Below are 26616 nucleotides of genomic sequence, written 5' to 3'. Positions count from 1 at the left end.
AAGGTTACTGTAGGATGTCCACATCGTCCTCACTGGACCCAGAGATGGATATCTGGTGTGAGAGTGAGGTTAAAAGGAAAGGCTAAGGCATCTGGGTTAAGAGCCCTGAGACTCCGCAGCAGAGCTGAAGCAGGAGCAGCTGTCCAGCAATGCTTCATGAGCACTTGGACAGAGGACAGGAGTTATGGGCCGAGGGTCTGGACACAGGCACTTAGGGAAAGACCTAAGGGACATAAAGCAAGGCCGAAAGGAAAATGAGGTGAGAGAGAGAGAGAGAGCAAGAAGAAGGAAGACAGAGAGTCAGAGTAGGGACAGAGACAGAAAAAGGGATTAGAAAAGTGAAAAAAGAGAATGCAAAGAGAAAGAAGAAAAAAAGAAAAATGAGAGAAAAACACAGTGAGACAGAAGGAAAGAAAGAAAAAAAGAGAGAGTAAGGAGAGAAAGAAAAAGAGAAAGTGAGAGAAATTAAGAGGAAGACAGAGAACAGCGAGCAAACAAGAGAGAGAGAGATGTAGGGAGGGCGAAAATGAGAGAAAGAATGCAAAAGTGTGAGAGAAGGGAAAGAGAAAGAGAGAAAAAAGAAAAAACAAGATAAACAGAACAACAGAGGAGAGAGAGAGAGAAGAAGAAGAAGGAGGATGTAGAGATGAGAGTAGGGACAGAGAGAAAAAGGAATGAGGAAAGTGAAGAAAAAAGAGAATGTAAAGAAAAGAAAAAAGAAAAAAACAGATGAGAGAAAAATGAGGGAAATGAGAGAAAAAAGACTGAGACAAATAGAAAGAAAGAAAGAAAGAAAGAAAAAAAAGAAATAAAGAAGAGAAAAGAAATAAAAAGTAAGTGAAAAGGAGAGACAATGGTAGACAGAAGGAGTAGGAACAGAGAAAGAGAAAAAACAAGAAAATGAGAAAAAAGTAAAAGAGACAGAAAGAAAAAAGAAAGGAACATGAGTGAGAATAAAACAGTGAAAGAGAGAGAGAGAAAGACAGAAAGTGAGAGAGAAAAAGAGAGTTAATGTACAGAGTACAAGAGAGACACATGTAAGTGTGTGTGTGTGTGTGTGTGTGTGTGTGTGTGTGTGTGTGTGTGTAGGTGTGGAAAAACTGGTCAATATGGCAAAAATACAGAGTGATACAGAAAGATTCATCCGAATTCAGAGCACCATATTGCTACAACCGTGAGACGCCTAGGAACCAATCACAATTCAATTGAAAGAGGAGATCATAGAGTTTCTGACCGTCCCCGGAAGACAGCTCCCTTCAGTCTGTGAGGAGATGGAGACCCCTGAGCAGAAAGTGTTTCACGTTCTCCAATTCAATAAGAGTGAATCCGTCATAACTGTGCAACGTGATTTTCGTCAGCAGTGAACCTCCGACAGCTCAGAGCGTTCGGCGCTGGTTCCACAACACTGGATGATCTCCGAAATCACACTGAAAGAGCCGTGAGTGCAGTGACACCCAACATGCTCAATCTAGTATGGGATGAATGTGACTATCGTGTTGATGTTGTCCGTACAGCTGAAGGAGGTTCATATTGAGCACTTGCAAAATTACATAACAAACTTTAGGCTCACTTAAACCATTTACAATTTACTTTGTTTTGTAATGATTTACAAGTGAAATACATCATTTTAAAATCAGATGAATCTGAATCACCCTGTATAATATCCTGATTCCTGAAAACATTTTCACACAGTATCACAATATTTAGTATTTCTGAGGTTTTATAAACTGGAACAGACAAACAGAGCCAGTAGTGTCACATTTACACACACACTATCAAACACTGTGAATACAATGACTTTTATTCAACATTTCACATACTGCACTAAATCCAATTAATCAGAACTAATTATGTTCTCTTCATCTTCTCTTCTCTTCATTCTGACTAATTTACTGCCACCGCCATTTCTTTATTTCTTGCACCAAATTATGGAGAGTGGCATCAGTAAGAGTATCAAAAAGTATCGGTATCATTGAGCAGTACCAGCATCTATAAAATCCTAACGATACCCATCCCTGGTCAGGCAGTACATGTTTGTCAGGAGCACCTGTCACCACTTCATTCTGACCAATTTACTGCCACCGCCGTTCTCACTGCAGGTTTGTTTTGAGGAGTTCTGTGGAGTTTTTCCTTCACTCGACGGAGGAATTAGCACTTAGAGACGAATGTGATTGGCTGAGAGGCATGCTGATCATAATAATGCAAACAGTCAAGTACATCGCTGACCATTTCACACCACAGGACTCATGAGGATTGAGGCATAAAAATCAAACGTCTGAAAATACTGGAGGGCCTCGAGTCACTCCGGAGCTCAAGTGGAAAGCTAAAGATTGACTTGTTTCCTGTCTGAGACTAACAGATCATTCGTGCCATCAATCGATTCTGATCAAGCTGCCGACCTGGAAAATTGCTTCGATTGTGAAAGTTTGTCAGAAGAGACAAACCAGGGGAAAACTAAGCTAAACTTATGCGGTGGAGGAGAGAGAGAGAGATGGAAAGAGAAAAACAACAACAAAAAAAAAGTTGTCCACCCTACCTAAAGCAGGAGAGGAAGCTTTCCATCATCACTGCCCACATATCACATATACTGAAGACGAGAGTATCACCCATGTAGAGTTTTCTGAAGATGAAGGAAGAATCCAAACCATGCAGCTTAAACCACATGAAAAAAAAAAACCAGAAAAGCCCCAGGGGCGTCCTCATAATCGCTCGTCAGAACAAGCACAGCAGCGTTCCTGACATCACAAAAACACACACATCAACGGTATGAATATTCATCGGCTGGCATTTGCGAGAAGCTTATGCCTGCTGGTTATGCATTCAGACGGATGAGTCAAACATTTCAGCAATTACTGAAATTCAGTTAAGGCTCTGCAGAGTGCGGGGTGCGTTTGAGATGCCACGAGGGCCGTGGAGTGCCAATTAACCTCTAATTGAGATTAACAAACCGACAAGCCAGCTCTGACAGGCACATGTAACTGAAATCTATTCATTTTTCCAATTTAGCTAAATAATAGAGTTCAATTAATCGAGCAGAAGGATGCAAATGAAAAAACAGATTTTCCTGTGAGCCTCGGGGAACGGAACCTGCGCCGCTTCTGGAGGGAACGCGACGGAAAATGGAAGTGATAACAAACCCGATGCTATAAAACTGATACGCTGTTAAATCAAACTCCTACACAAAACAGTACATGAGGGAGGACTTGCTTGTATAAATTAATCAGGAAGAGTATACAAAGGCAATTAAAATTTTAAGCCACATTGCAAACCCAAAGCTATTTACTCTGAAATGTTCAGGCGGGGGAATAAATTCAGCTGATGTGTGGTTAAATTTTAGTGATGGGTGGGAACAGAAGGTCTCTGCAAGAACATGCAGGCCACACAATTTCTTTTCATCTCTTTTAATGTTATTTTGCAATTTTTTAACTGTAGCAGCAGTAACGGAATGATTTCCTTCGTCAGAGAGGGGTTTGTCCAGCAGCGAGCAGTAATAATCGGTATCATTGGCATGTTATAGATGCTACCACTCTTGCTACTGATTTAGTTTCGTACTGCTACCCTTACTATTTTTTATTATTTGCCAAAACACCACCACACCTTAAATCAGATCCCCTCAATTCCAGACAATAAATCCAGTTTCCAGTTCTGGATTTCCAGTTCTGGATCAATACTGTTACCATGACTTCCATACCTTCGAACTGCTAAACTTTACATTTTCGATATCTTCTTTAAAATTCCAAAATGAAAGTGGGTGTGGCTGAAAGGTGCTGGAAATGAGTATATCTAGGGCACTTTCAGATCACCACTGACCGCTGGATTTGAGCAGCGCTGTGTCATCAGCACACTGGGAATCTGCAGATCAGTGCAAGGGTAAAGGTTTAAAAGTGTATTCTTTTGCAACAGCAAGGCAGCAAAAATGGAGCAGCAAAGCCGCAAATCCAAGCAGTGTGCGATGCTTGTGGGAGCGCGACGTTAAGATGAAGCAGCACCGCTTTCTCCATATGCAAAATAATGGCAACATCTGCGCAAAGCGGTTTTGCCGCTTGTCATCTGAAAGCGACCTTACTGACTGCAACGGTTCTCTAACTAAGAAGCTCTGACATGCACACTGAATGTAATTCAGATTGCGGTAAAAGCTTTACCAAAGCTTTAGCCTGTGTGTGAGGTGTGCTAATAAACAGCCACACGTTCAACATGGTCTCCTCATTATTCACAGCCATCTCTGTAATGTTTTATTTGACAATAACATTAAGACACAAATGTTATAAAAGAAAAACAGTTAGTTAGGACACTGGTGGGGTCATCCTAAGGTTACGACAGTATTTAGAAAATGTAGTCAGGATGGTCAGGATGTCTCTGTAATACTATTTTCTAATCTGGAATTAGGATATGGTTAGAAGTTAGGAACTGTTATTCTGTAATAGCTATTGTCCAGAATTGTCCAATTTATTATTGTGAATAAAATGAATGAAATACTAATAGCTTCACTATATAGACAAAAGTACTGGGACACCAACACATTACATCTACAGGGGCTTTTATGACATCCCATTCTAAATCAATAGGCATTAATAAGGAGTTGCTCCCCCTTTGCAGCTATAACAGCTTCCACTCTTCTGGAAAGCTCTCTACAAGATTTTGGAGTATGTCTGTGGGAATTTTGCCCATTTATCCAGAAGAGCATTTGTGTTGTCAGACACTGATGTTGGACAAGAGGGCTGGGCTCGCAATCTCTGTTGTAGTTCATTCCAAAGGTGTTCGATGGGGTTGAGGTCAGGGCTCTGTTTGGGCCAGTCAAGTTCTTCCACGCCAAACTGACCCAACCATGCCTATACGGACCTTGCTTTGTGCACTGGGGCTCAGTCATGCTGGAACAGAACAGGGCCTTCCCTAAAAGCTGAAAGAACAGAATTGTCCAAAATGTCTTGTTATGCTGAAACTTTAAGATTTCCCTTCACTGGAACTAAAGGTTCTAGGCCAACCCCTGAAAAACAACCTCATAGCTTTATCCCTCCTCCACCAAACTTTACAGTTGGCACAATGCAGTCAGACAGGTAACATTCTCCTGGCATTCACCAAACCCAGACTCGTCCATCAGACTGATAGAACCAGATAGGGAAGTGTTTAATCACGCCACAGAATGCATTTACACTGCACCAGAGTCCAGTGGCGCCATTCTTTACACCACCCTTTATTCACACTTTGTCCACGTTAGCAATGGGTGCGGCTGAAACACCTGAACTCAATAATTAAAAGTTGTGTCCAAATACTTTTGTCTATAAGGTGTACTTACATGAGAACTGTAGGCACATTTTTGTGCACTGTCACAGTGCATTTACACTACTCTGGTGTGTTGACAGCCATGAACGCATCCTCCCACTTCAGTTAACTGTGGGTGTTATGCTGGGCCCACACTACAGGATTTTAAAAATCCTAACCGATGTTAAAAACATAAGAGATCCCACATAATCGCATTTTTCACCATTTCTTTCTGTCTTAGATCGTTGTTAGTCATCAAAGTCCCCACACTACACAATCGGCCCTGAAACATCACATGAAATCTGCCATGAAGCACGGCACACTTTCAGATTACGCACAAGAACAAGAGTCCCAACCAGTGGTCCCGATCCTCGGACCTTGCAGGAGTTTCTCGGAAACTAACATGATTCTTGATCTAAACAAACATGACGAATGAACATGAGGCTATTGCTATGCTGGTAATGTGTGCTTTCTGCACATAAGAAGCCATGAGGAAGAAAAATGTGGATGAAGCCATAGCTAAAAAGAAGGGGTCAACAGGGCTTATACATACTGCAACACGGGCTTGAGGTGAACACATACATACACATACATCAACATGAGGTGAACAGTTCTCCATTGAGCAATCATCCTTACAACTTCTTACCTACACACTAAAAGTTCAGTTCAGCTTGGCTCTCACTGGTTGACATTGATGTCAACACCACGTTTCACATCAGACGATCAGTGTCCACAACACACTCCAGGATACTGAGCCGTAAGTGTTGAACATGTTTAATATTTACGGTTCACAAACAGGTCAGCCCCGACTGCACCAGGAGCAGATCGGAGTAAAGATTGGATTATAGACACCCTACACAACAGGATAACCTGGGAAGATCATCATTTAAGATCACCCTGATATCAGGAGACCTACTGCGATTGTCAAGAGGAGTGAATCAAACTCAAAATTGGCCCAATTATCCTGTAGTGTGGGTCAAGCATCGTGAGGGAGTTCCCTGCAAATCCAACTGAAATATAATTCAGTCTTGCTAAGTTGATGTAAGTAATGCTTGTTTTTTGTTTTTTTTTTAACGATCAGAAAGTCAGCATAATACAAATCATTACGCTAATATTTTCCAAAACGTTAATAAGATTAAGCTTGGAACGATTAGGATTTAGGTAGCTGTTTAGCACTTGCAGTCAGCATCAGTCATTTCAGCTTGTTATCATCCAACCAATCATCTTCCTTCTCAGATTTTCACTTTTTGAGGTAAACAGTTGAAATGTACCTGCTTTTGCCGCTGGTCTTCCATGTCACATTTGCAAAGTAGAACCAATATTTCATACCTTGAGCTGCAGACACAAATCACGGTTGGGCAGATGAGTCATTCTGTTCAACTTTCTGGCAGCCCTTAATACATAAACTCATATCACAGTAACAAGAAATATCATTTATAGTGCAGCCCTGATCCCAAACTAATGACACATCAGATTGCATTTCTATGTATTCCAAATTTTCAGCACAGACAGGAGAACCGTTTACATCAGGCCTTATCAATATTCTGGTTTTTACTAAGAACCAAGCAACAGGGAATTTCCAGTAAAAAGGCAGTAAAAGATGCTCCAGGGGTCCTGAGTACCCCTCTCACTAGTCCTCCTACTCAGTGATGCATTACCAGCTACTGCTCCCTGCAGCTCAGCTACCTCCTCTTCTGCCCTTTAACCTTTCATAACCTGTAAACATCCAGAGATGACCCACTTCTGACAGGTAGATAGGAAGTAGACAGATGTGTGCACAGCAGTACATCACATCCTCTCTCTCTCATACACCCCCACATTCAGAGTACAGCTGCACACCACATCTCTCAGGAGACCCCCGGGGCTCCAGCCAGTACTACTGCGATGATCGTGATCGCTCTGTTCCTTCCTCTCCCTCTCTCCTTTACAAGCACACCGTGTTCTCATGAGGAGAAATATGAAGAAGAGAGAATGTAAACACTGTTAGACAGCAATCCTGTTGGGTCCGTATTCACCCAGTGTCTCTCCAACTCCCCTCACCTGCCATGTTTAAAGGAATAATTCGGCGGAAAATCAAATTTACACAATCTTCCACTCAGACTAGGTGTAATCAACTGGCTGAGACACATCTGGAGTCGAAATTTTCTTCCTTTATTTAGAACTGGAGAAGTGAGTTTAGCTCTGCTAACAAACACTAGAACTCAATAGTCACCTAAATAGCCCAAATCGTTTCCATTAAGGTACATCACCAAAATGTTTCTCAACCTATTCAAAGCGCATCCAGGTGTTTATTAATTGATGTGGTATTGATGTGGTTTAGGAGAAAGTATGACTTCATGTGAGCTATAAAAATGAACAAAACTTTATAGATAGCAGGGTCACAGACCACCTAAGGAGTAGCACTGATGATCTAGAATCAGTACTTGTCACAATTACCTGCTTTGTAAATACTAGCCCTGGTGTTGTCTAACATAGCTACATATAGCAATGAAGCTCTGTTCATTTTTAAAGCTCATAGTAAGACACTGTGCTGCACATCAGCAAGTCTGTGCAATCTTAATGGATACCTGGATGTGGTCTGAGGAGGCTGAGAGATGTTTTGGGGATGTTTTTTTTATAGAAACTATTTGGGTGACTATCGAGTTCTTGTGTTTGTTAGCAACATTAGCCTCTTAGCTCCAGTTCTGAACTAAAGAAGCAAAATCTGGACAACAAAACATGTCTCAGCTGATCAGATACATCTGGGGTAAGTGGACATTTAAGTCAATTTGATTTTACCCAAATTTGAACTATTCTTTCAACTAACCTAGCCTACATCCTAAGGCAGTGGTCCCAAAGTTCATGTATGTGGGCATGTTGGTGACCATGATACCTGATCAAACAATTCACTTTTATTTTATTATTCAAATTACATTTTATGAAAATCTTTATATATAAATAAAAACAGACTTCAGAACCAAAAAGTTCTGCAAAATTGTTCATGACAAGATAACATGTCTTGGGCTCACGTCCAGAGCCTCACTGAAGTTTTAGCATAGCTAGAGTTTCTTGTCAGATCTAGCTATAACTGATAGCTGATAGTGCTACATAAAAGCAGGATGACCTTAGGCTAGCCACAGTGGAAAAGCTGTATTTTTCACTGTAACTTTTTGTTCTTAGTGTCATACAAACCAATAACGATGCAGGCTTATAAACAGGGGTGCAGAAGCAGAACTGGTCAAATTCAAAATGTATAATCAGCCAGTAGATTATTATAAATTTGGCTGATCTATGTTGCGAGTTGGTGATGTACATAAATGAGTCAGGTAAGTGCACTCATGCTGTATCTGAATGCTGCTGCTACACCTGTACCAAAATGTCACAGCATAACGATGCCAGTTGCTTCTTAATTTCAATGTAGCTCTTCATCTAATTTCATGCTATTTAAATAGGAAACTGATTTTTCACATAGCAACTTAAGATACCAGTTTGGCCAATTAAAGATCTAAACATTAGCAAGGAAGTGTCATAAAAACACCATGTTGAACAAAGATGTCTGAAAACGCTCTTGGCAGAACACTACAGAGAAACAAAATCTAATGTTAATTAAAGGAAATAAACTATAGGCTATTACAGACGATATCAGTTAAGGATCAGCAGCCCTCTACCCACCATACAAGGACGAGATTGAGGTTGCCTCCACTGACAGCAGGTGTCCCAGAACAATCAAATATCCACTGCACCCTCAACATTTACTTACATGTAGAAACCAAAGCAACCACAGATCTTATGAATAATAAACAGTACAGAGGCCAACTCCAAATTAGTTGCACTGAGTGAGGAGGGAGCAGCTGCATAATGGCCATGGCAGGGCTACAAGCTCCCAGCCTGCACCATGGAAACATCCCACACACTGGCCTCAATCTACCACTGCGCTTAACTCAACTCCACAAGAGTGCTTTTCAAATGTGGGTGGCTGTAACAGCACCTGAAATATCTCCACGCTGGCTGGACATGTGCACAAATGAATGGGAAATTCACATCCTTTTACTTACACTCAGATTTTAACGGAGTGTTTAAAGACATAAACTGGAGTCCGAAGGCAGATCTCACAAGCTCACGTTCATCCAGCGGCATGTTTGACGGAGGAGTTTGCTTCCTCCACACGCCCACAGACCGTTACAGCTTATTATTTTTCAAAACAGACCCGGAGATGCCGTCTCCAGCGCAGCCGCGGACGAGAAGATGAGAAAAGCGAGGCGAGAGAGATGGGCTGAACCTCAAAAGGACGGATGTTTCATGCGGCTGCAGTCTCCGCTGTTGACGTGTGTATTATTGTGCACCACAGGAAGAAGGCAGCCTTAATGGCTATAGCATCACTGATGTAAAATCATAATGGTATAAGATTCATTCCCCAGGGGTGCGAGAGGTTCTACAGCAGTGACTCACTCCCACTGTTTCAGCCTTTCAGGAACGAACGCGCAGGGCTAACACTCAAAAAGCGGCACAACATGTTTTTCTTTGTGTAGGAGGACAGATCCGCTGACCAGCCGCTGCTCATATTGAAGCGTCTGTGGAAGCGCTCCGTCTCTAAAGTGGGTTTACAGAAGTCAAAAAACAAAACAAAAAAACATACGGTAGCAGTTAAAAGAGCACAGGTGGCTGAATGCATATTTTTCAAAACCTTAAAGGTATTTAGCTTAGCTAAATTGCTTAGCTTACCTGCTTTTTGCTAAGTTCTGACCAGCAGTAGACCAGCAGTATGAGGAGAGATGGTATAACTATCATAACTGAGGGGAGAACTCTCAGAATTTGGGTTCCGGGGTGGCTTCTGCTCCAGGCCAGAAACCTACTTCAAACGCTTCAAGCTACAGAAACAGACATTGCTGAGTCCTAAAATGCACAATGCGATGCAAGTGCAAGTTGCTAGGGGTTGCAAAGACTAGTCGACTACTCGACTTACCAACTTTACTGCTTGGCGATGACGCTTTGACCTTAACGTCGACTAGTTGCTGATCACGTGAATGACACTAACAACATGGATGCCTCAAAGCAGACAACAATTGAGGAGCCTGGTGACTTCAGGGTCCGTATCGCCGGTTTCCTGAAGGCTAGCAATGTAATCCAGGGCTCATTGGAAATGGCATATCATCCTCTACCTGTCGAGTTTAGCTTCAGTCTTCTTTTTAAACTGCTTCAAAGATCAGATATTGAAAGTTGCTATCTCTGGTTTCCCAACGACTACAAGAAAAAAGTCATGTGTCAGCGTTGGCCCTAATATCAAGAGATCCCTGGTAATGCTACAGCCATGCGTGGCCACGAGTCCAAGAGAGCACACTTGGCCTCGCTCTCTGGGTGGGTACGATGACCCCCGCCATTGCCCCCCCATAATCCAGCTTGACGCTAGCCAGTTCATGCGTCGGCTGATGTAACTGAACTGGCGGTTGGCATTTTCCAATGTGTTCAGCTGTTCAATGTTGCGTTAGTGACAATTCAAAAAAGATGTGGTTGCTTGCTTCACAGGTCTTGGAGGAAGCTTGTCCTAGCCTTCACCCTCCTAGCGCTGTTGGTATCATGTGATTGGGGGAGTTCTGACCAGTGGGTGGAATTGGATACATCTAAATTAGGGAAGAACATTGGCAAATGTCATGTAATTACACCCTGTAATCCTGAGAAGCGTGAAGTCGGTTACTCTTATTTTCGTTGAGTTATGGCGCTCTACATTTCTCAGGATCTCCATACCTCCACCACGGCCGGGCATCTCGGCAAGGTATGCATCTCTGATTCCCTAAAGGCTAGCAATGAGAACCAGGGCTCGTTGGAGGGGGCACGACACGCTCTAATTACCTGTGGAGTTTGACTTTGTCACTGATTTCAAGTTGGAATTCTTAAAGTCGCTTGTTGCAAAGCATTCCCATCACCTCTGCTTTATTCATGACATCATCAGCAATTAGTCAACAGTGACTCGATTTTCATCACGTAAGTACCGACTTAGCAACAGCAATACCTGGCCAAGCTGTCCTGCACTGCCAACAAGCTTTCTCTAGATCAACAGTCATAGCAGATCAGCAGTTTGATGAGTCTCACATAACAGGTTCACTCATAAAACATGTATATGGTGCATCATCCTCTCTTCATTCCAACAGAAGCAGTACACACTTCTCTACTGTCGACATGATTAGTTTTTGTTGCCATTGGAATAACAGAAGATCTCATTTACAGATGCTAGGTTTTGTACTGAGTACAGAGTAACACAGGAACACTGAGTTTGTGCAGAAGAACAATAAGCAATGCATTGGCTGTGTGTTGTATTTTAGTGTTGAGTATGTTTCTGACCTCATACTATAAAGTAGATAACATTTTGAAGAACTGAGATAGTACTGAGTGATGGGATGGAGAAAAAGAAAGGAGTTGCAAGAGATGGCGGGGTGTGAAAACCTTGTCAAAAGAAATCGAAGATAGAAATGAAATGTTATATAGTAGGGAGGACATAAGCTTCTTACATGTTTTTTTTCCAAACAACAGTCTTCTGAACTCCATGTTGCGAATTCAGACCACATCTTTAACATATAGCTGCAGTATGAGGAAAGATTTGTATGACAGCAGGAAGGGAGAGAATGCTGCGAACTGGAGGTGTGCAGATCTGGGCTGCTTCTGCAAGAGAACATCCAGCTAAATAAAGAGCGTTACTGAGGTCTTCTGTTGCATCTGGATGTAACTATGGTATGCCTGAGAAGACCAGCACCAAATTAGTTGATTTAGAGATCTTTGGGCTGCTGAAGACACTGCATGGTCCTAAAGGAGAACTGTATAAATCTAGTGAGAGAGTTTAATATGGAGAGTTTGAACTAGTGGCAGAAAGCAAAGGTACCAGTTTCAGAAAGTGGGTCAGAGGGAAACACATTTAAGTGACTGTTATCAACAGTCGGTGAAGGACGTGACTAGCCAGTCAAGGAGAGCACAAGGCCCAATCCAATTTCTTATTTTTATCTCTACCTCTTGTTTTCGAGTGTCACCTTGCCTCTTGGGTTACAAGGGATCGTGGTTTAAATCTGCCCCTACAAAATGGGACCCTCAAATAAAAAAGAACATTACTTAATTAACAGGCTACTAGCGCTGCTCTGTAGGTGACCTGGCCAGTATGCAGTGATAACAGCAGAGGGTAAAGTTCAGCAACCTCGCTGCTGGTGCTTAGATCAATTTATGGAATCATTTGCCTTCAAAGAACTGAAGAACTAGCTTCTAGTCCGAATTTTCCTGTTCCACCTTAAATGGACCAATTTACCTAGCTTGCTACTGAGATCTCAACATTCTACTAGTGATTTTTTTTCTACTTTTATTTCTTTACTATATCATTCTTTTTATTCTTTTTATTTCTTTTATTAGCATTCTGTTTATTTATTTTATTATTGTCAATTTATTGTCACATCTATTTCTTTCATTACATTATCTTATGTTTTTATTTATTTTATCCTTATTTGCTCTGTTACTTGATAAGTTATTATAAGTTACATATAAGTTATATTATAAATTATTGTAATTTTAATCATTTATTGAGTTAACAGTTTATTGGTACCTTCTTATTATTACATTTTACTTTTACGATTTTTATTATTTAATTATAGCATTTAATTTCTTTTTTTACTGTACAACTTCTCAATCCCTGATTCCTGTATTACTCAGCTACATTGTAAATGACAGTCTCCCTCAATGTATTCTGAGTTTAAATAAAGGTTTTAAACAAGTACATTAAAACAACATTAAAGATAATGCAATGGTTATCGTAATTTTATGATGGAGAAAATACTTATTGGTACTTATTGGTATATTTGTGGGCTTCTTTGGATGCTCGTGCAGCCATCCTGCCGGTTTTTCTGCTTTTCTCATTACACTCCGTTTGGAGTGTGCATTTTGAAAAACCTACATTTGGAGGGCCATGTAACCCTAACACTGCACTCTACCCGTCTATCTCAACAAAAATCAGGACTCCCTAATCTAGGCGTGAACGTGCAAAAACGGAGGGATAAGAGCTAAGTGGTAGAGGCAAGGGGTGAAATGGGATTGGGCCTTAGAGTGTCCTTACTAGGAATCCCACCCTTATTGGGGTGACTGCAAAGTTATCACAGTGGATGAGGATCAACATGCCTGTCCTTTCAAACCCCCAAAGGCGGCCAGTAATTAATAATGTAAACAGCTCCCACAGGATCAAGGATAAAAGGGATGAAAGAGCAAATTCAGCAGAGGGAGGCAAAGGAATGATGGCACGAGTTCAGAAACGGCTTCAGAGCCCCTATAACCACTAGTGAAGCTACAAACTAATTAACAAAAGCTCCAACAATACGGTCCATCTTTACCGTCCTGTTTATCTGTCTATGTGAAAGAGAACCCTCTACAACACACACAAGAAAAGTACTGGACTTTCTGTACTTATACACACACGGCTCAACTACAGTATGCTGTGTTGCATAATTTAACACTTAAGGGGCAGAAGGCAAGTGAATGTGTGTGTAAGCAGCTGTGAGAGTGTACAAAGGAAAGTTAGGTTTTGACAGGCAGTGCAAACAATTTACAATAAAAAAGGAAACGGTAATAACATTCGCCATTGTCCACAGTACTCAGGGCCACTGCCCTCGATTCCGCTCACCTGCTGCTGAAAAGCACTCAGTCGCACCCTGCGCGTTTGTTTCCAGATGGGAAGTGACGCAAATCGTGCTGGCTATGCATGGCCGGACCTGCTGTCCTACCCTCTGTCCGGGGCCGTGTCTCACTATCCTCCATTACTGACCGCTCCACCAGAACCAACTCCAACCGAGAACTCAATAACAGCTAACAGCAGTGTGTCAAGAAAAAATGAACAAACCGTGATTTTAAAAGTGAGAAAAATCTCACATCTCTCCGCACCAACCTGACTGCTTACCTATTGAGGGAGACAATCAACGTGGCATGTCGCAGATACTGATCACAGAATAATAAACATTCTGTTTTCTTTCGACAACAGTACGCGTACCGCTGTTATAATTCCAAATAATTATCAATTCTATTTCAAGGACACTCAGGTCCAACCTAGCTCATGCTAAACTGATGCTAAGAACTCATCACTTTTTCTCTAATTATTTTCTATCCTTGTTTACTTTATTCCGGCTGCCGCTGCTCAACAGTTACGGAACAAATGTGCTCTGCTTTCATGGGTGACTTTTTACATAACAGCATGTTTTTCTGCCTCAAAAACTGAAGCTAGTTCATCACTCCACAGTGTGCCTCGTATCTGATGGCACGCGTGTGTTTACATCTCTGATGCAGAACAGCTGTTGCCTGTCTGAACCGAGAAATACCCAGCGCGCTGAGCTCCAGCAGCGTCTCGGAGCCCAGGATACACACACACCCACACATACACACTCTCCTCTTCCTCACAATCCCACTCAGCACAGCACAATGACTTCCTAGAGCACAGTAACAGCAGAGGAACAATATCCACCATAAAGCAAACAGACAGCATGCTAGAGCTGGATTTAGGTATTTAACACAGATCCGCTGCTGACACAAGTCCTCAACTGTGCACACTGTTCTACTGCAAACTCCTTTGGGATGAAAGGAAGATGAAGCTCCACTGAACACCTTTGGGGCTAACGGTGGTGTGATGAAGCACCACTGAGCACATTTGGAAGTGATGGAACACCACTAAACACCTTAGAGAAGAGCTGGAGTGATGAGAAGGAAAGATGAAGCTCCACTGAATGTGGGATGAGCTGGAATGATGAGGTAGCATTTAACACCTTTGAGATGAGTTGCATTTAACGTCTTTGGGATGAGTTAGAGTGATCAAACACCACTGATCACCTTTGCTAGTAATGGAACAACACTGAACAACTTAAGGAGGAGCTGGTAGGATGGAACATCACTGAACACCTTGGAGTGTTGAAGCCCACTGACCTCCCTTGGGATAAGATGGAAGGATGAAGTTCCACTGAACACCTGAGACAAGTTGGAATGTTGAAGTATCATTTAACATCTTTGGAATAAGTTTGAGTTCAGAACTTTTTTGTCAGTGATGGACCACCACTGAATACCTTAGAAAGGAGCTGGAATGATGAAACCTCACTGACCTCCTTTGGGATGAGTTGGAAAGATGAAGCTCCACTGAACACCTCTGGAAAGAGTTGGAACGATGAAGTTGCATTTAACATCTCTGGGACGAGTTTGAGCACTGAAGCACAACTGAACACCTTTGGGTGTGATGAAACACCACTGAACACCTTAGGGAGGAGTTAGAGGGATAAAGCCTCACTGACCTCATTTGGGATGAGTTGAAAAGACGAAGCTTCACTGAATCTGGGATGAGCTGAAGTGATGAGGTAGCATTTAACATCTTTGGGACGAGTTTGAGTGCTGAAGCACAACTCTACACCCTTTGGAGTGATGGAACACCACTAAACACCTTTGGAAAAAGCTGAAGTGATGATGCGCCACTGACCTCCTTTGGGATGAGTTGAAAATGTGAAGCTCTACTGAACACCTCTGAAAAGAGTTGGAATAATGAGGTAGCATTTAACATTTTTGGGATGAGTTGGATCGATGAAACACCACTGAATACCTTAAGAAAGAGTTGGAGGGATGAAGCCTCACTGACCTTGTTTGGGATGAGACAGAAAGATTAAGCTCCACTGAACACCTCAGCGACAAGTTGGAATGATGAAGGAGCATGTAACATCTTTGGGACAAGCTGGAGTGATGGAACATCACTGAACACCTTTGGTAGTGATGGAACATCACTGAACACCTTTGGTAGTGATGGAACACCACTGAACAACTTAAGGAGGAGTTGGAGGGATGAAGCCCCACTTCATTAAAGATTAAGCTCCACTGAACATCTCAGCGACAAGTTGGAATGATGAAGGAGCACGTAACGTCTCTGGGACAAGCTGGAGTGATGGAACATCACTGAACACCTTTGGTAGTGATGGAACACCACTGAACACCTTAAGGAGGAGTTGGAGTAATGAAGCCCCACTGACCTCCTTGGGGATGAGGTAGAAAGATAAAGCTCCACTGAACGCCTCTGGGACAAGCTGGAATGATGAAGTGGCATTTAACATCAAGTTGGACAAGTTGGAGTGATGGAACACCACTGAACACCTTAAGGAGGAGTTGGGATGAGTTGGAAAGATGAAGCTCCACTGAAACTGTGATGAGCTGGAATGATGAAGTAGTATTTAACATCTTTGGGACAAGTTAGAGTGATGAAACTCCACTAAACATCTTTGGTAGTGATTGAAAACCATGGAATGCATTTAGAAGAAGTTGGAGGGATGAAGCCCCACTGACCTCCTTTGGGATGAGTTGGAAAGACGAAGCTTCACTGAACACCTCGGGGGCAAACTGGAATGACAAAGTCTTATTTAACATCTTTGGGATGTGTTGGAGTGATGAAGCACCACTGATCACCCTTTGAGTGATGAAGCTCCACTGAACTCCTCTAAGACAAGTTGGCATGACAAAGCTGTGTTAAACACTCTTGGGATCAGCTGGAGTGATGAAACTCCACTGAACTTTTTTTGGACAATTTGGAGTGACGAAGCACCACTGAAAAGCTTTGGGTCAAGCTGGAGTGACCAAGCTCCACAGCACAACTTTGGGAGTGATGAAGCTCCACTAAATAACTTTAGGACGAGTTGGACGACCAAGCTCCACTGAACAACTTTGGGATGAGTCAGAGTGAATAAGCTCTACTGAATACTTCAGGGACGACTTGGAGTAATGAAGCACCATCTAACACCTCTGCGACAAGGTGGAGTGTGGTCTGTGATCCAGAACTAATCGGTCAACATCAGTACCTGACCTCACTAGTCCTCCTTGCTCAAAGGTTTCACAGAAGAGTGGAGGCTGTGACTGAAGCAAAGAAACCAACTCATTATTAATACCCCTGACGTTGGAAGAAATGTTGGACGAGCAGGTGCCTGGATGCTTTTGGATTTTCTGACCAGCTCTCCCTGTGTTGTGCAACAGATTCTCTACTTTGGTTCCCTTTGTATGGCTCAGCATTATAAAGCAGATACTGAGTTATAGCTCTCTCTGTACCTTTCAGCGCTGTAGAAAAGATATGGTGCAGTGTTTCTCTCTGCATGTACTGCTACCTTCTCCTAGTCTCCCGATTCAGAGTCAAAAGTTTCTCCCTACCTCAATCCATTCTTACTGAACGCAGAATGAACCTTCACGTAGAACTACTTCCTGGATTAACTGGCATTAATCAACATCCTCTACTTATAGATGTTCAGGTTGAAAGGCATGTTTTACTGTGATGATGTACTGTGATGTGTCTGTGTTGGAGAATGAGAGGTTTGACTGAAGGAGGGAGAAAAGTGTGTTCTGGCTGCAGAAGCAGCAGCCTGGGAGTGGTGGAAATCACACAGGAATTTCGAGTGATGTTTTATGCAAACACCTCTGCGGATCAGGCACTCCAGCGCATTTTAATGATGTCACGTGAGAACTGGGCTTTAGTTGATTGGTTCAACAAAGACCCGTGCATTCATTTGAGCACATGGGGTACAATACGGACAAATACCTATCCTGAAATAATATTCCTGCATACTGCAATCGCAATAACTTCTAAAACACATTCATTGTAGGAATAGTAGGAATACCCTGTATCTACACTCACAGTCCCATTTACTCAGACCCACTTACCCATCATTGATCTACAATTTAAGCCTGCGACAATAACGAAAGTTTAGCTGATGATTAACTGCCACATAAATTGTGATTAACAACTAATTCTTTGTGGTCATTGTGTGCAACTACTTAAGTACAAGCCTAAACTTGGCTGATTAGTTGCTTTCGAGCTGTTGATACTCAGTAACTCCCAACCAACAACAGGTTTCAAGCTCAAATGACCAAACATTGCTCAGCACTGCCCTCCAAAGGTGTGTCAGCGGCAATCAGAGGCTTAGACCCATGACACGTCTCAATAAATGTGTTTTCTGCTTTCTTTTATTTACACGCATTTGCCTCAACCCAACGGATGCAACCAATTACTTCCGCAACATAAACGTGATTTCAAAAGCTAAACATTGGAAAATAACTTTGATCAGCTCAAATAACTGCCCAAACAACCTTTTGAAATCAGAGCAAGAATATTATAATTTAATTTATTTTAGATATTTCTACATTTGTTTTAATTCCTCCAATTTTACATAGTGAAATTGTCGTATTCCACTGCAGATAAACTTGCTTGTTTCAAGAAACAATGCTTAGTGAGAAATATTATAAATATTGACTAGATTTAAGATAATATTACTTGCCAATAAACGCTGAAATGCTGAACCACAAAGTGCACCTGTGGAAAGTGGACCTCACTAAATGGACAATGAGTATAGATAAATCTATCTGTACATAACAAAGTGGCCAGTGAGACTTTAATGAACCAATAATACAACATGGTTAAATATTGGACAGTATTATATGCCTATAATAATTTGTTAGGTTAGACGAACACCTTATGTAATATAAATTTATATACATTAATTGAATTTATATCAACATTCCCAGAAACATTTTTCTGGTGATGTGATTGGTCATGGTGCTCAAAGCACACAGTAAAAAAAAACGTGTATGTGAGGGGGCTCATTTGCACAGCATAGTCATTTGACATATCAGTAATTCAACACTGTTAAGAAACAATGAAGAAACAATGTATTGTGCAGCCCTGACACACTCATACAAACACACACAGTCTACCTTCAGTGGGGTTGACAGCAGCAGGGAGGCTCTCCCAGTGGAGGGTCCACGAAGGGCAGGGGTGCGGGGAGAAGACGGCCTCAATGCCATTTTCCTGAGGAACACACACAGATAAGTCAGATAAGTTACTCTTCAGAGGCCCTCAGGTCTCATCTCCCAACCAAACCCATATATCCAGAAAAGAAAGATACTTCTGACCACTTATTGAACTCACTGTGGGAGTTAGAGAAGCACCTGAGAACTGTCTGCCTCTATTAAAATCAAACTATAAAGTGCATAAGTCCATGGAGGGCCATGGGAAAATTATAACATCCTGATGTTCAAAGACATTTTCAAAATGCACATCATGTACCTCTGCATTTCATTTGGTTTGCTAACAAGTTAAAATGTACAAAATGCTGCAGCAAAACAGTAAAGCCACATTGCTTTATTTTAATTTTCACAAAAAAATAATAACAATAATAATAATAATAATAATAATGTAACAGTAACACATTCAATTCACACTGAATTCAAATTTAATGAAACAGCACTTTTTACAACAGATGTTATCATATTGCTCACCCACAGCTATGTCTATCCTTCTCTAAGAGGCTTACTGAAGGAACTTGAAGAGGTGCACTGGTACTGTGTCATACTGGCTAATGGAGGAAAAAAATGGCAAACATTAATGTTGGTAACAGCTCCCATCCCTCTAGACCACTCAATCAATACACTAATTTATTTTGAGAATGGCCACACAGAAATGACCTGTGAGGAGGTGACAGTGCACTTTAAATGCAGCACTTAGCACAGTCGCATGAGTGCAGGGGAGGGTGCATATGAATATACATATCACAATCACACATAATAGGCAACAGGCAATGAGCCAATTAATTATTTTGATTTTGGATGTGTTGCATATATATATATGTTCCCAAAAAAAACAAAATAAATATGGCTAACAGCCAATTTGGCTGTAAAAAACAGAACTGGCCATTAAATTTCTTGAACAGTGAATCTCTAATAAAACTGTCAAATAACAACTCGCACAATGTCAAACTCTTACATAGCAAGTCTGGTTGTCATTCATGACACACTGAGACATTATCAGTACTTTATTAGCAGCATTTCTGATGGAATCTTAATATCAGCCAAATCACAGTTGCATGCAAAACTTTGAGCACCCCTGGTCAAATGACGTTTTGGTTATTTTCTAAGTAAATAAATAAGTGAACACGTCCTCTACAGAGAACACACTTCTGCACATTTTAAAGAACAGTTACTGTTTATTTGCTGAATGTAACACAATAATAAAACATGAAATGTGGCCCAAAGGTTTTGCCTTGTTAGTTTTTGCCTTGTTAGTCATTTTGCTTTCTTCCAATATGTTGAATTCAGAAAAACTGGCAGGAAGATGCATATTTAAACGTGTTCTCTGTAGAGGATGCGTTCGCTTATTTTCACTTAGAAAATCAACAAAACACGCAATCTGACCAGGCCTGTTCAATTTTTGCATAAAGCTATACATATCACTAAGACCCAAGTATGGACTGATGCTGGCGAACAGACTTGTCAATCAAATCACTTCTTCTGCTGAAGGTTCTGGCAGCCAATCAGAGTTAACGCCACTCAGACCCAGTCTGAAAAATGTGCTGCAGAATTTATAGGCTGACATTATGAGCAGCCTCACTTCAGCCTTTCCCAGACTATCACAGATGAATCTCACTTGTGCATGAGTGAAGCCCGGTGCTCCAGAAAACTGTTCCAGTCATTCAGGCCAACAGTGACCACCATAAAAACTTCTCAATCTGCACGCACAGTCTGGGTGCGCTGTGAGACAGCTGGAGATGGATTCTCAGCGGAGTCGGTAATGGAAGAGGATAAGAGGGTGCATTGCTGATTTGAGACAGGCCCGCCTGATTAGCACAGGCTGCTCCAGCTCAGCAGCAGTGAGGGGATAGAGTGTCACTGTCTGGTGCCAAGTTCACCGTGAACAGTCGACGTGGTTGGGCCACATGGCGCACAGTGGCATTCAGTCAACAGCAAAGAGCCACCAGCAACAGCTGCAGAGCACACCAAACGCCCACAAACACACAGGCTGAGAAGGCCACGGGACGGCTGTGCATTTCACACAGACAGAGTTACACACACACACACACACACACACACACATACAGTATTCAGAGACATAAAAAAGCCCAAACAATATAAATCATATTATCAGAACAACGACAAACCATGTCTTTAAAATGTCACAATATGCTTCGAAAAAGAAGGAAGAGAAAAAAAACTATGAAGTTTGAAGATGGCGAACTGCAATACGTCATACTACGATTACGTCATAATCGGCACATCGCTTTGCTCCCTATTTGCATAAAGTTAAACTTCGCTTAACTTTGTTGCGTCGCTGACTCTGCCTACTTCACCTTGCCAGCGTTCATGCCGCCTCCTGTCACCGGAAATCGGCAGCTTTCACTGCAAAGGAATGATCTCCGGCCGCCTTGTCGAGTCACATCACTGCCGGTGTGAATGAAGGGTTAGTCGACTAAAATCGACAACCAAATTATTTGGCAACTAATTTATTAGTCGATTAGTTGGTGACATCATCACGTGTTTCTCGCGCTAACTAGGAATGTTTTGACGTTACTGCTTACTAGAGAGTTGACAAAAACGCAATGGCAGCCTCGAGAACATATCCTCAAATGTGTGGGAGCATTTCACGCTAAAGTCAGAAAAAAAGGTTGTTAGTTGTGCTGTTTGTAAAGCCAACCTTAGCTGGTTACAGAATCCTCCATGTCGGAGAATCTTAACTGGAAACACATCAGCTTACTGGATGAAAAAGATTCATCTTGGTAAGTTAGCTGTGTTAGCTAGTTAGCTAATGTTAATGTTGAAAGCCGCCCTACTTCATATGAACTGCAACATTTTCGATTTTGTAATGCATGTTCTCTGAAATCGTTAATGGAGTTGGAACAGAGAAGCAAGTAACAAAGTGTTAAGAGAACAAGTTTGTCACACACACTGAGGAATATCTGCTCTCAGAGAACATCAGGCCTCTCACAAGAGCACAGAGATGCTGACTTTCCTCCGTTTCAGTAAAGACCTGTGACTGTAGAATTTAGTTGCAGCAGATCGTAGACAAATTTAACATTTAAAATTAGACTGATGTTTTTATTTACTTGATTAAGGGAAACTGATTTAGTTTTCTTTATTTTTATTGCTGCCACTTTGCACATCCTTGGCTTTAAATTCTTGATAAAAGACAAAAGATTTTTTGTTTATATTTGGTATTAGCAGGAAAGTTAATTAAAACAGTGAATTTTTGAAAATGTTATTCATCTTTATTGTCTTCATTGTTAGTTAGCAAATGCATAAAACAACCTCAAGCCAAATTTAAAAGCTGATAGCTACATAAGACTTCTTTGGTAATTGAGCAATTCATAATCCGAATAATCGATTATTCGACTATCAAATTAGTCGTTTGTTGCAGCCCTAATCATCAGTACTTAAGGAACACTGAACTGCATGTTTCATTATCAACAGAGCTTAATTAGTCCAGTTCTAGATTTAATTCAGTGCAGTATGTAAGATGTTGAATAAAAATGATTACACTTACTATTGTAGCATTTTATTATTATACAAATGTTTGATAGGATTTTTTAACCAATACTAGTTTCTTTATTTGTCTGTTAAAATATATCAAACCTTAAAAAGCTAGATATCATGATATGTTCTGTGTGTTTCTTGACGTATCGTGGCCATATAGCCCAGCCCCACTGGAGAATCATGAAAACTGCTAAAAGTTTGTCAAATTTTTGTTGCATGTGTACTCTGTCCAGCTTCTGACAAGCAAACGAACAAAATATCTACCATACCCAGTACAAAAGTCAAAGACCAGCAATGGCCATTAAGCATAAGTTTTTCAATTTTTAGCATCAGAAAAAAAGCAAACATACAGAACTGTACAAAAGTCTTAGGCACCTAAGCAAGTTACTTAAAATGATTTACCTGATGAGAATAGGTAACATTCACAGAGTAGAGGGTGAGGTCCCGAGACTACCATATCTACAATTGGTCAGAGGAATCTGTTGGACCCGATCATTTAGACTGTTGATTCACCGCATCATAATTTTCATAAAGTCATAACTCTTAACTCAATTTATTGCTTATCACCCCACTGCGGCGTCACTTGTTGCTTGTCTCCAAATTGGAGCTACAAGTCAGCCACTTTGATATTAAATGACTTGTCACCCATTACTCCATTGCCTGCTAATGGCAAAGCAGGGTTAGACTTATGTGTAATAATAACTGAATAATGCAACGTCATAAACCTAACCTTGACCTTAACCTGTGTAAATAAAAGAAAAAAAAAAACAAAAAAATGCAGTCAGTTGTCCATTTATCCTCTGAATCTTCGTTTTAAATCACGCTGGGTCCATTTGGTCCCCACAAAGTGTGAAATACATGCATACATGCACATACACTCACAAGCTTTCCCTGATCGTGGATATCAATTTGGTGTGACAGGAAATCTCTGATTTATATACTGTACGTATCAGGGTCGGCCAAGACGGAAACACACACACACACACACACACACACACACACACACACGAAAGCTGGGAGTCAGTCTTTGGAACGGACTGAACTTCCTCCACAGTCGCAGCTGTAAGGGTTTATCTGCCACTGCAGTGTCCAATGGGCTGACGACTCAGCAGATAGAAGCAGCAGTATAACTTCTCCAGAGGGGGCTAACACATGGGAAAAGAATGGAGGTATAGCGCTTCAGCACAGCACGCTCTCCCCTCATTACTGCCGCGGCTGTTTACACTGGCTATAAAGTGTTATTGGATTTTGTGTTGTGTTCAGCAGTTTGTCCAGGCAGGAGTGCAGGAGGAATGAAAAGGCCATATGGGATATGAAGAGAGCAGCACTACAAGCTGGTCCACTCCATTCAGTGGATACATTAAAGGGATAGCACAACCAAAAATCAAGTGTTTCCCACCTTATCCAAAGTCGGTTAGCCAAGAATTTTGCACTGAAGCTAACAAGTAATGAAAACTTGTGCGTACCAATTAGCATAATAATCTCCAACTGCTTATGGGCTTGAACACTGTATGGCACACTGCCATCTACATCTACTAAAATTTAAGTAAGAATAATGAAATAAAGTTGCATTACTTGAAAATATGGTTTGAACCATCCATCCCAGTGCAGCTTTTTTGGCTTGCTTGTTTTCAGGACATTACTCTTTTGGAATGTGCAGCGGCCAGGATGGATAGGGCCAAAGTGGGAACAATTGTGTCCTGGTCAAACGCTGAGAAAGAACTGTTGAAAATGGTGAGAGCATAAAAATCTTTACTAACTGATATGAGGGTGGAAACATCAGTTTACTGGCTTTATTTGCTTATCTTTATTTTATATGTATGCATTTTCCTCTTATATGAGTATATCACTGACCATCACTGCTGTCACTATTGATGTTGCTACCTTGATATCTTGTAGTGATTGTTGACTCTATACTATATCTATTGTGAAGAGCCCTATGGGCATATCTTGAGCTTTTTGAACACAGTTCTTATGTTTACTTGTTAATAAACTATTGATCACAAAAAAAGTTGCATTACATACACTGCTTGGGCTTGTGCAATATAATGATTTGATCACCCTGACACGATCTTACACTGCCTGTTATCCAGTGACACTGAGTGCAGTTATATTACTCCACTAACTGTGTAAGTTTAATGATAGCCGTACACTACAAGACTTTGAAAAGACTTTTGAAAGACTAAAGTCTGACACCTCTCACACCTAAAGACAATGTCACTGTTTTAGTCACAGACTTGATTTTGCCAAAGTTGAGGATCTTGCAGGGTCACTATTCGCAAGACTGCAAATACACATTTAAGATTATTTCCCATTATGCACCTGGTGGAAATCCACTCTACAGTGGTACAAATGGGAAGATACGTTGGCTGGACGTGTAAAGATCAGGGGCTCAGCCCAGTTCACTGTAGGACTGTATACTCTGGCAGATCATGATCTAGTATTTTTTAAATTAACCTGTGAAATGTTCAGTTACTTTCTTATTTAATGTAAAGCTTTATACATAAACAAAACATAACACTTCTAATCTTCTGACCCATCTAAGGCTGGCAAAAATGACTGATGGTGCTGAGTATTTTGCACTAACTTCAAGTATTATTTACAGTCATATATGCTCACTCCATCACCAGTGGCTAGAAATGTGTCTAAATACCTCAAGACCAGCTGCTTCCCTGAGATGCACATGAGTGACAATAGCTGCTGCTCTACAAGCTTCCTTGGATGAGTGAAAGCTGGACAGTCACTTCTTCTGCATTGCAACCGTAGCAGCTCCAATACTGTAAAAACTCAACTGTACGTGGCTGTTTTGGACACAGCTAAAACCTAGGAGTGACGAACTCGAGAGCACTGGCCGACGTTTTCTCACAGCTGACGGCGCAAGAGGCAACTTCACACGGTCCAAACCAAGCACGACCTTCCTCTGTGTGACCTCATAACAGAGAAATGCTTCAGCATAACTGTATTACGCTATAATTATTTATATATTGCACTTTACGGATAACTGAATAAAACAGCCTGTCCATGATACCGTTATGTATAACTGGTGGCCCCGACAGAAATGTGTTGTCCCGTGAGGCCCCTGTCGTTTAAACCTAATGACATTCAACAGCGCCACCCCATGGTTTTAGGCTTTATTTTTCATGCATCAGGTGTTTTTTTTTCTATTGTAGACAATTACATTGTTAATCCAGGTTTTTCAAATTAGAAATTGCATCCAGGGGAAAATCAACATCACACAAGCCTGACACCACTGTAAAAAGTATTTACAGATTGTACTACAGGATATCAGATCCCCACAAAAGATGTAATACAAGGAAAACAGAAGGAAATAGAAACACAGTTTTTAAATGATCTTTTTAGGAAAAATGTTTTGGACATCAATCTCTCATCATTGAGGTGGATCATGTATAATATAAAAATATAATACAAGTATCACAATATTATATTTTTGCCATATCGCCCGCCTCTACTGACAATCAAGTCAGTAAAGCACTGTTTAACTAATACTATTAGAGTTAAAAATTAAACTTTAAAATGTAAATTTAAAATACAATTAAATTGGCTGATGTTATTGAAATTTTACCCTCTTAAAAATCTGTATTGGCCACAAAATTCACATATCGGTTGGACCCTACTTGTTAGCATACGATTTCTTCAAATATATATGTTTAATAGTACTGTTAAAATTCTTTACATGTGTAGTTGGACTACTCTTTGTGTAAACAGTATGTCAGTCACGGTTACCTGTGTACCACTGATTTTGCAATTTAGTTGGAGTGGTAAAGGCTATAGTGCTGTTAACTTTATTCAGTGTTATTAAATTAGCCTTAAATTAACTCAAGAATGTATTCTGACTTGTTTAGGACTCAAAGATTAGGACTACTGACTTGGGACCTGAGACTCACCTTCACTGGCTCAGGCCTTGAATTGAGACTCTACTGTCTTGACTTGGGACTTGAATTGGTACTTGAGTGTGAAGACTTAAGACTGTTCCTTGCAACTTAGGCTACATTCACATTACAAGCTTCATTGCTCAAATCTGATTTTTTGGGTCATTTC

General features: G+C 41.0%; 1 protein-coding gene across 1 annotated transcript in view; it reads right to left on the bottom strand.

Annotated features, from left to right (window-relative positions):
* Positions 1-26616, bottom strand: part of gstcd (glutathione S-transferase, C-terminal domain containing) — a 141741-nt gene that overhangs the window by 92335 nt on the left and 22790 nt on the right. Inside the window, exon 5 of the mRNA XM_036574962.1 lies at positions 18970-19063. Coding sequence (XP_036430855.1) covers positions 18970-19063 — 94 coding nt within the window. The remainder of the gene's footprint in view (positions 1-18969; positions 19064-26616) is intronic.

This window comes from Colossoma macropomum, unplaced genomic scaffold, assembly GCF_904425465.1.
Source record: "Colossoma macropomum unplaced genomic scaffold, Colossoma_macropomum, whole genome shotgun sequence".
NCBI lineage: Eukaryota > Metazoa > Chordata > Actinopteri > Characiformes > Serrasalmidae > Colossoma > Colossoma macropomum.
This window is presented reverse-complemented; position numbering and strand designations above follow the sequence as displayed.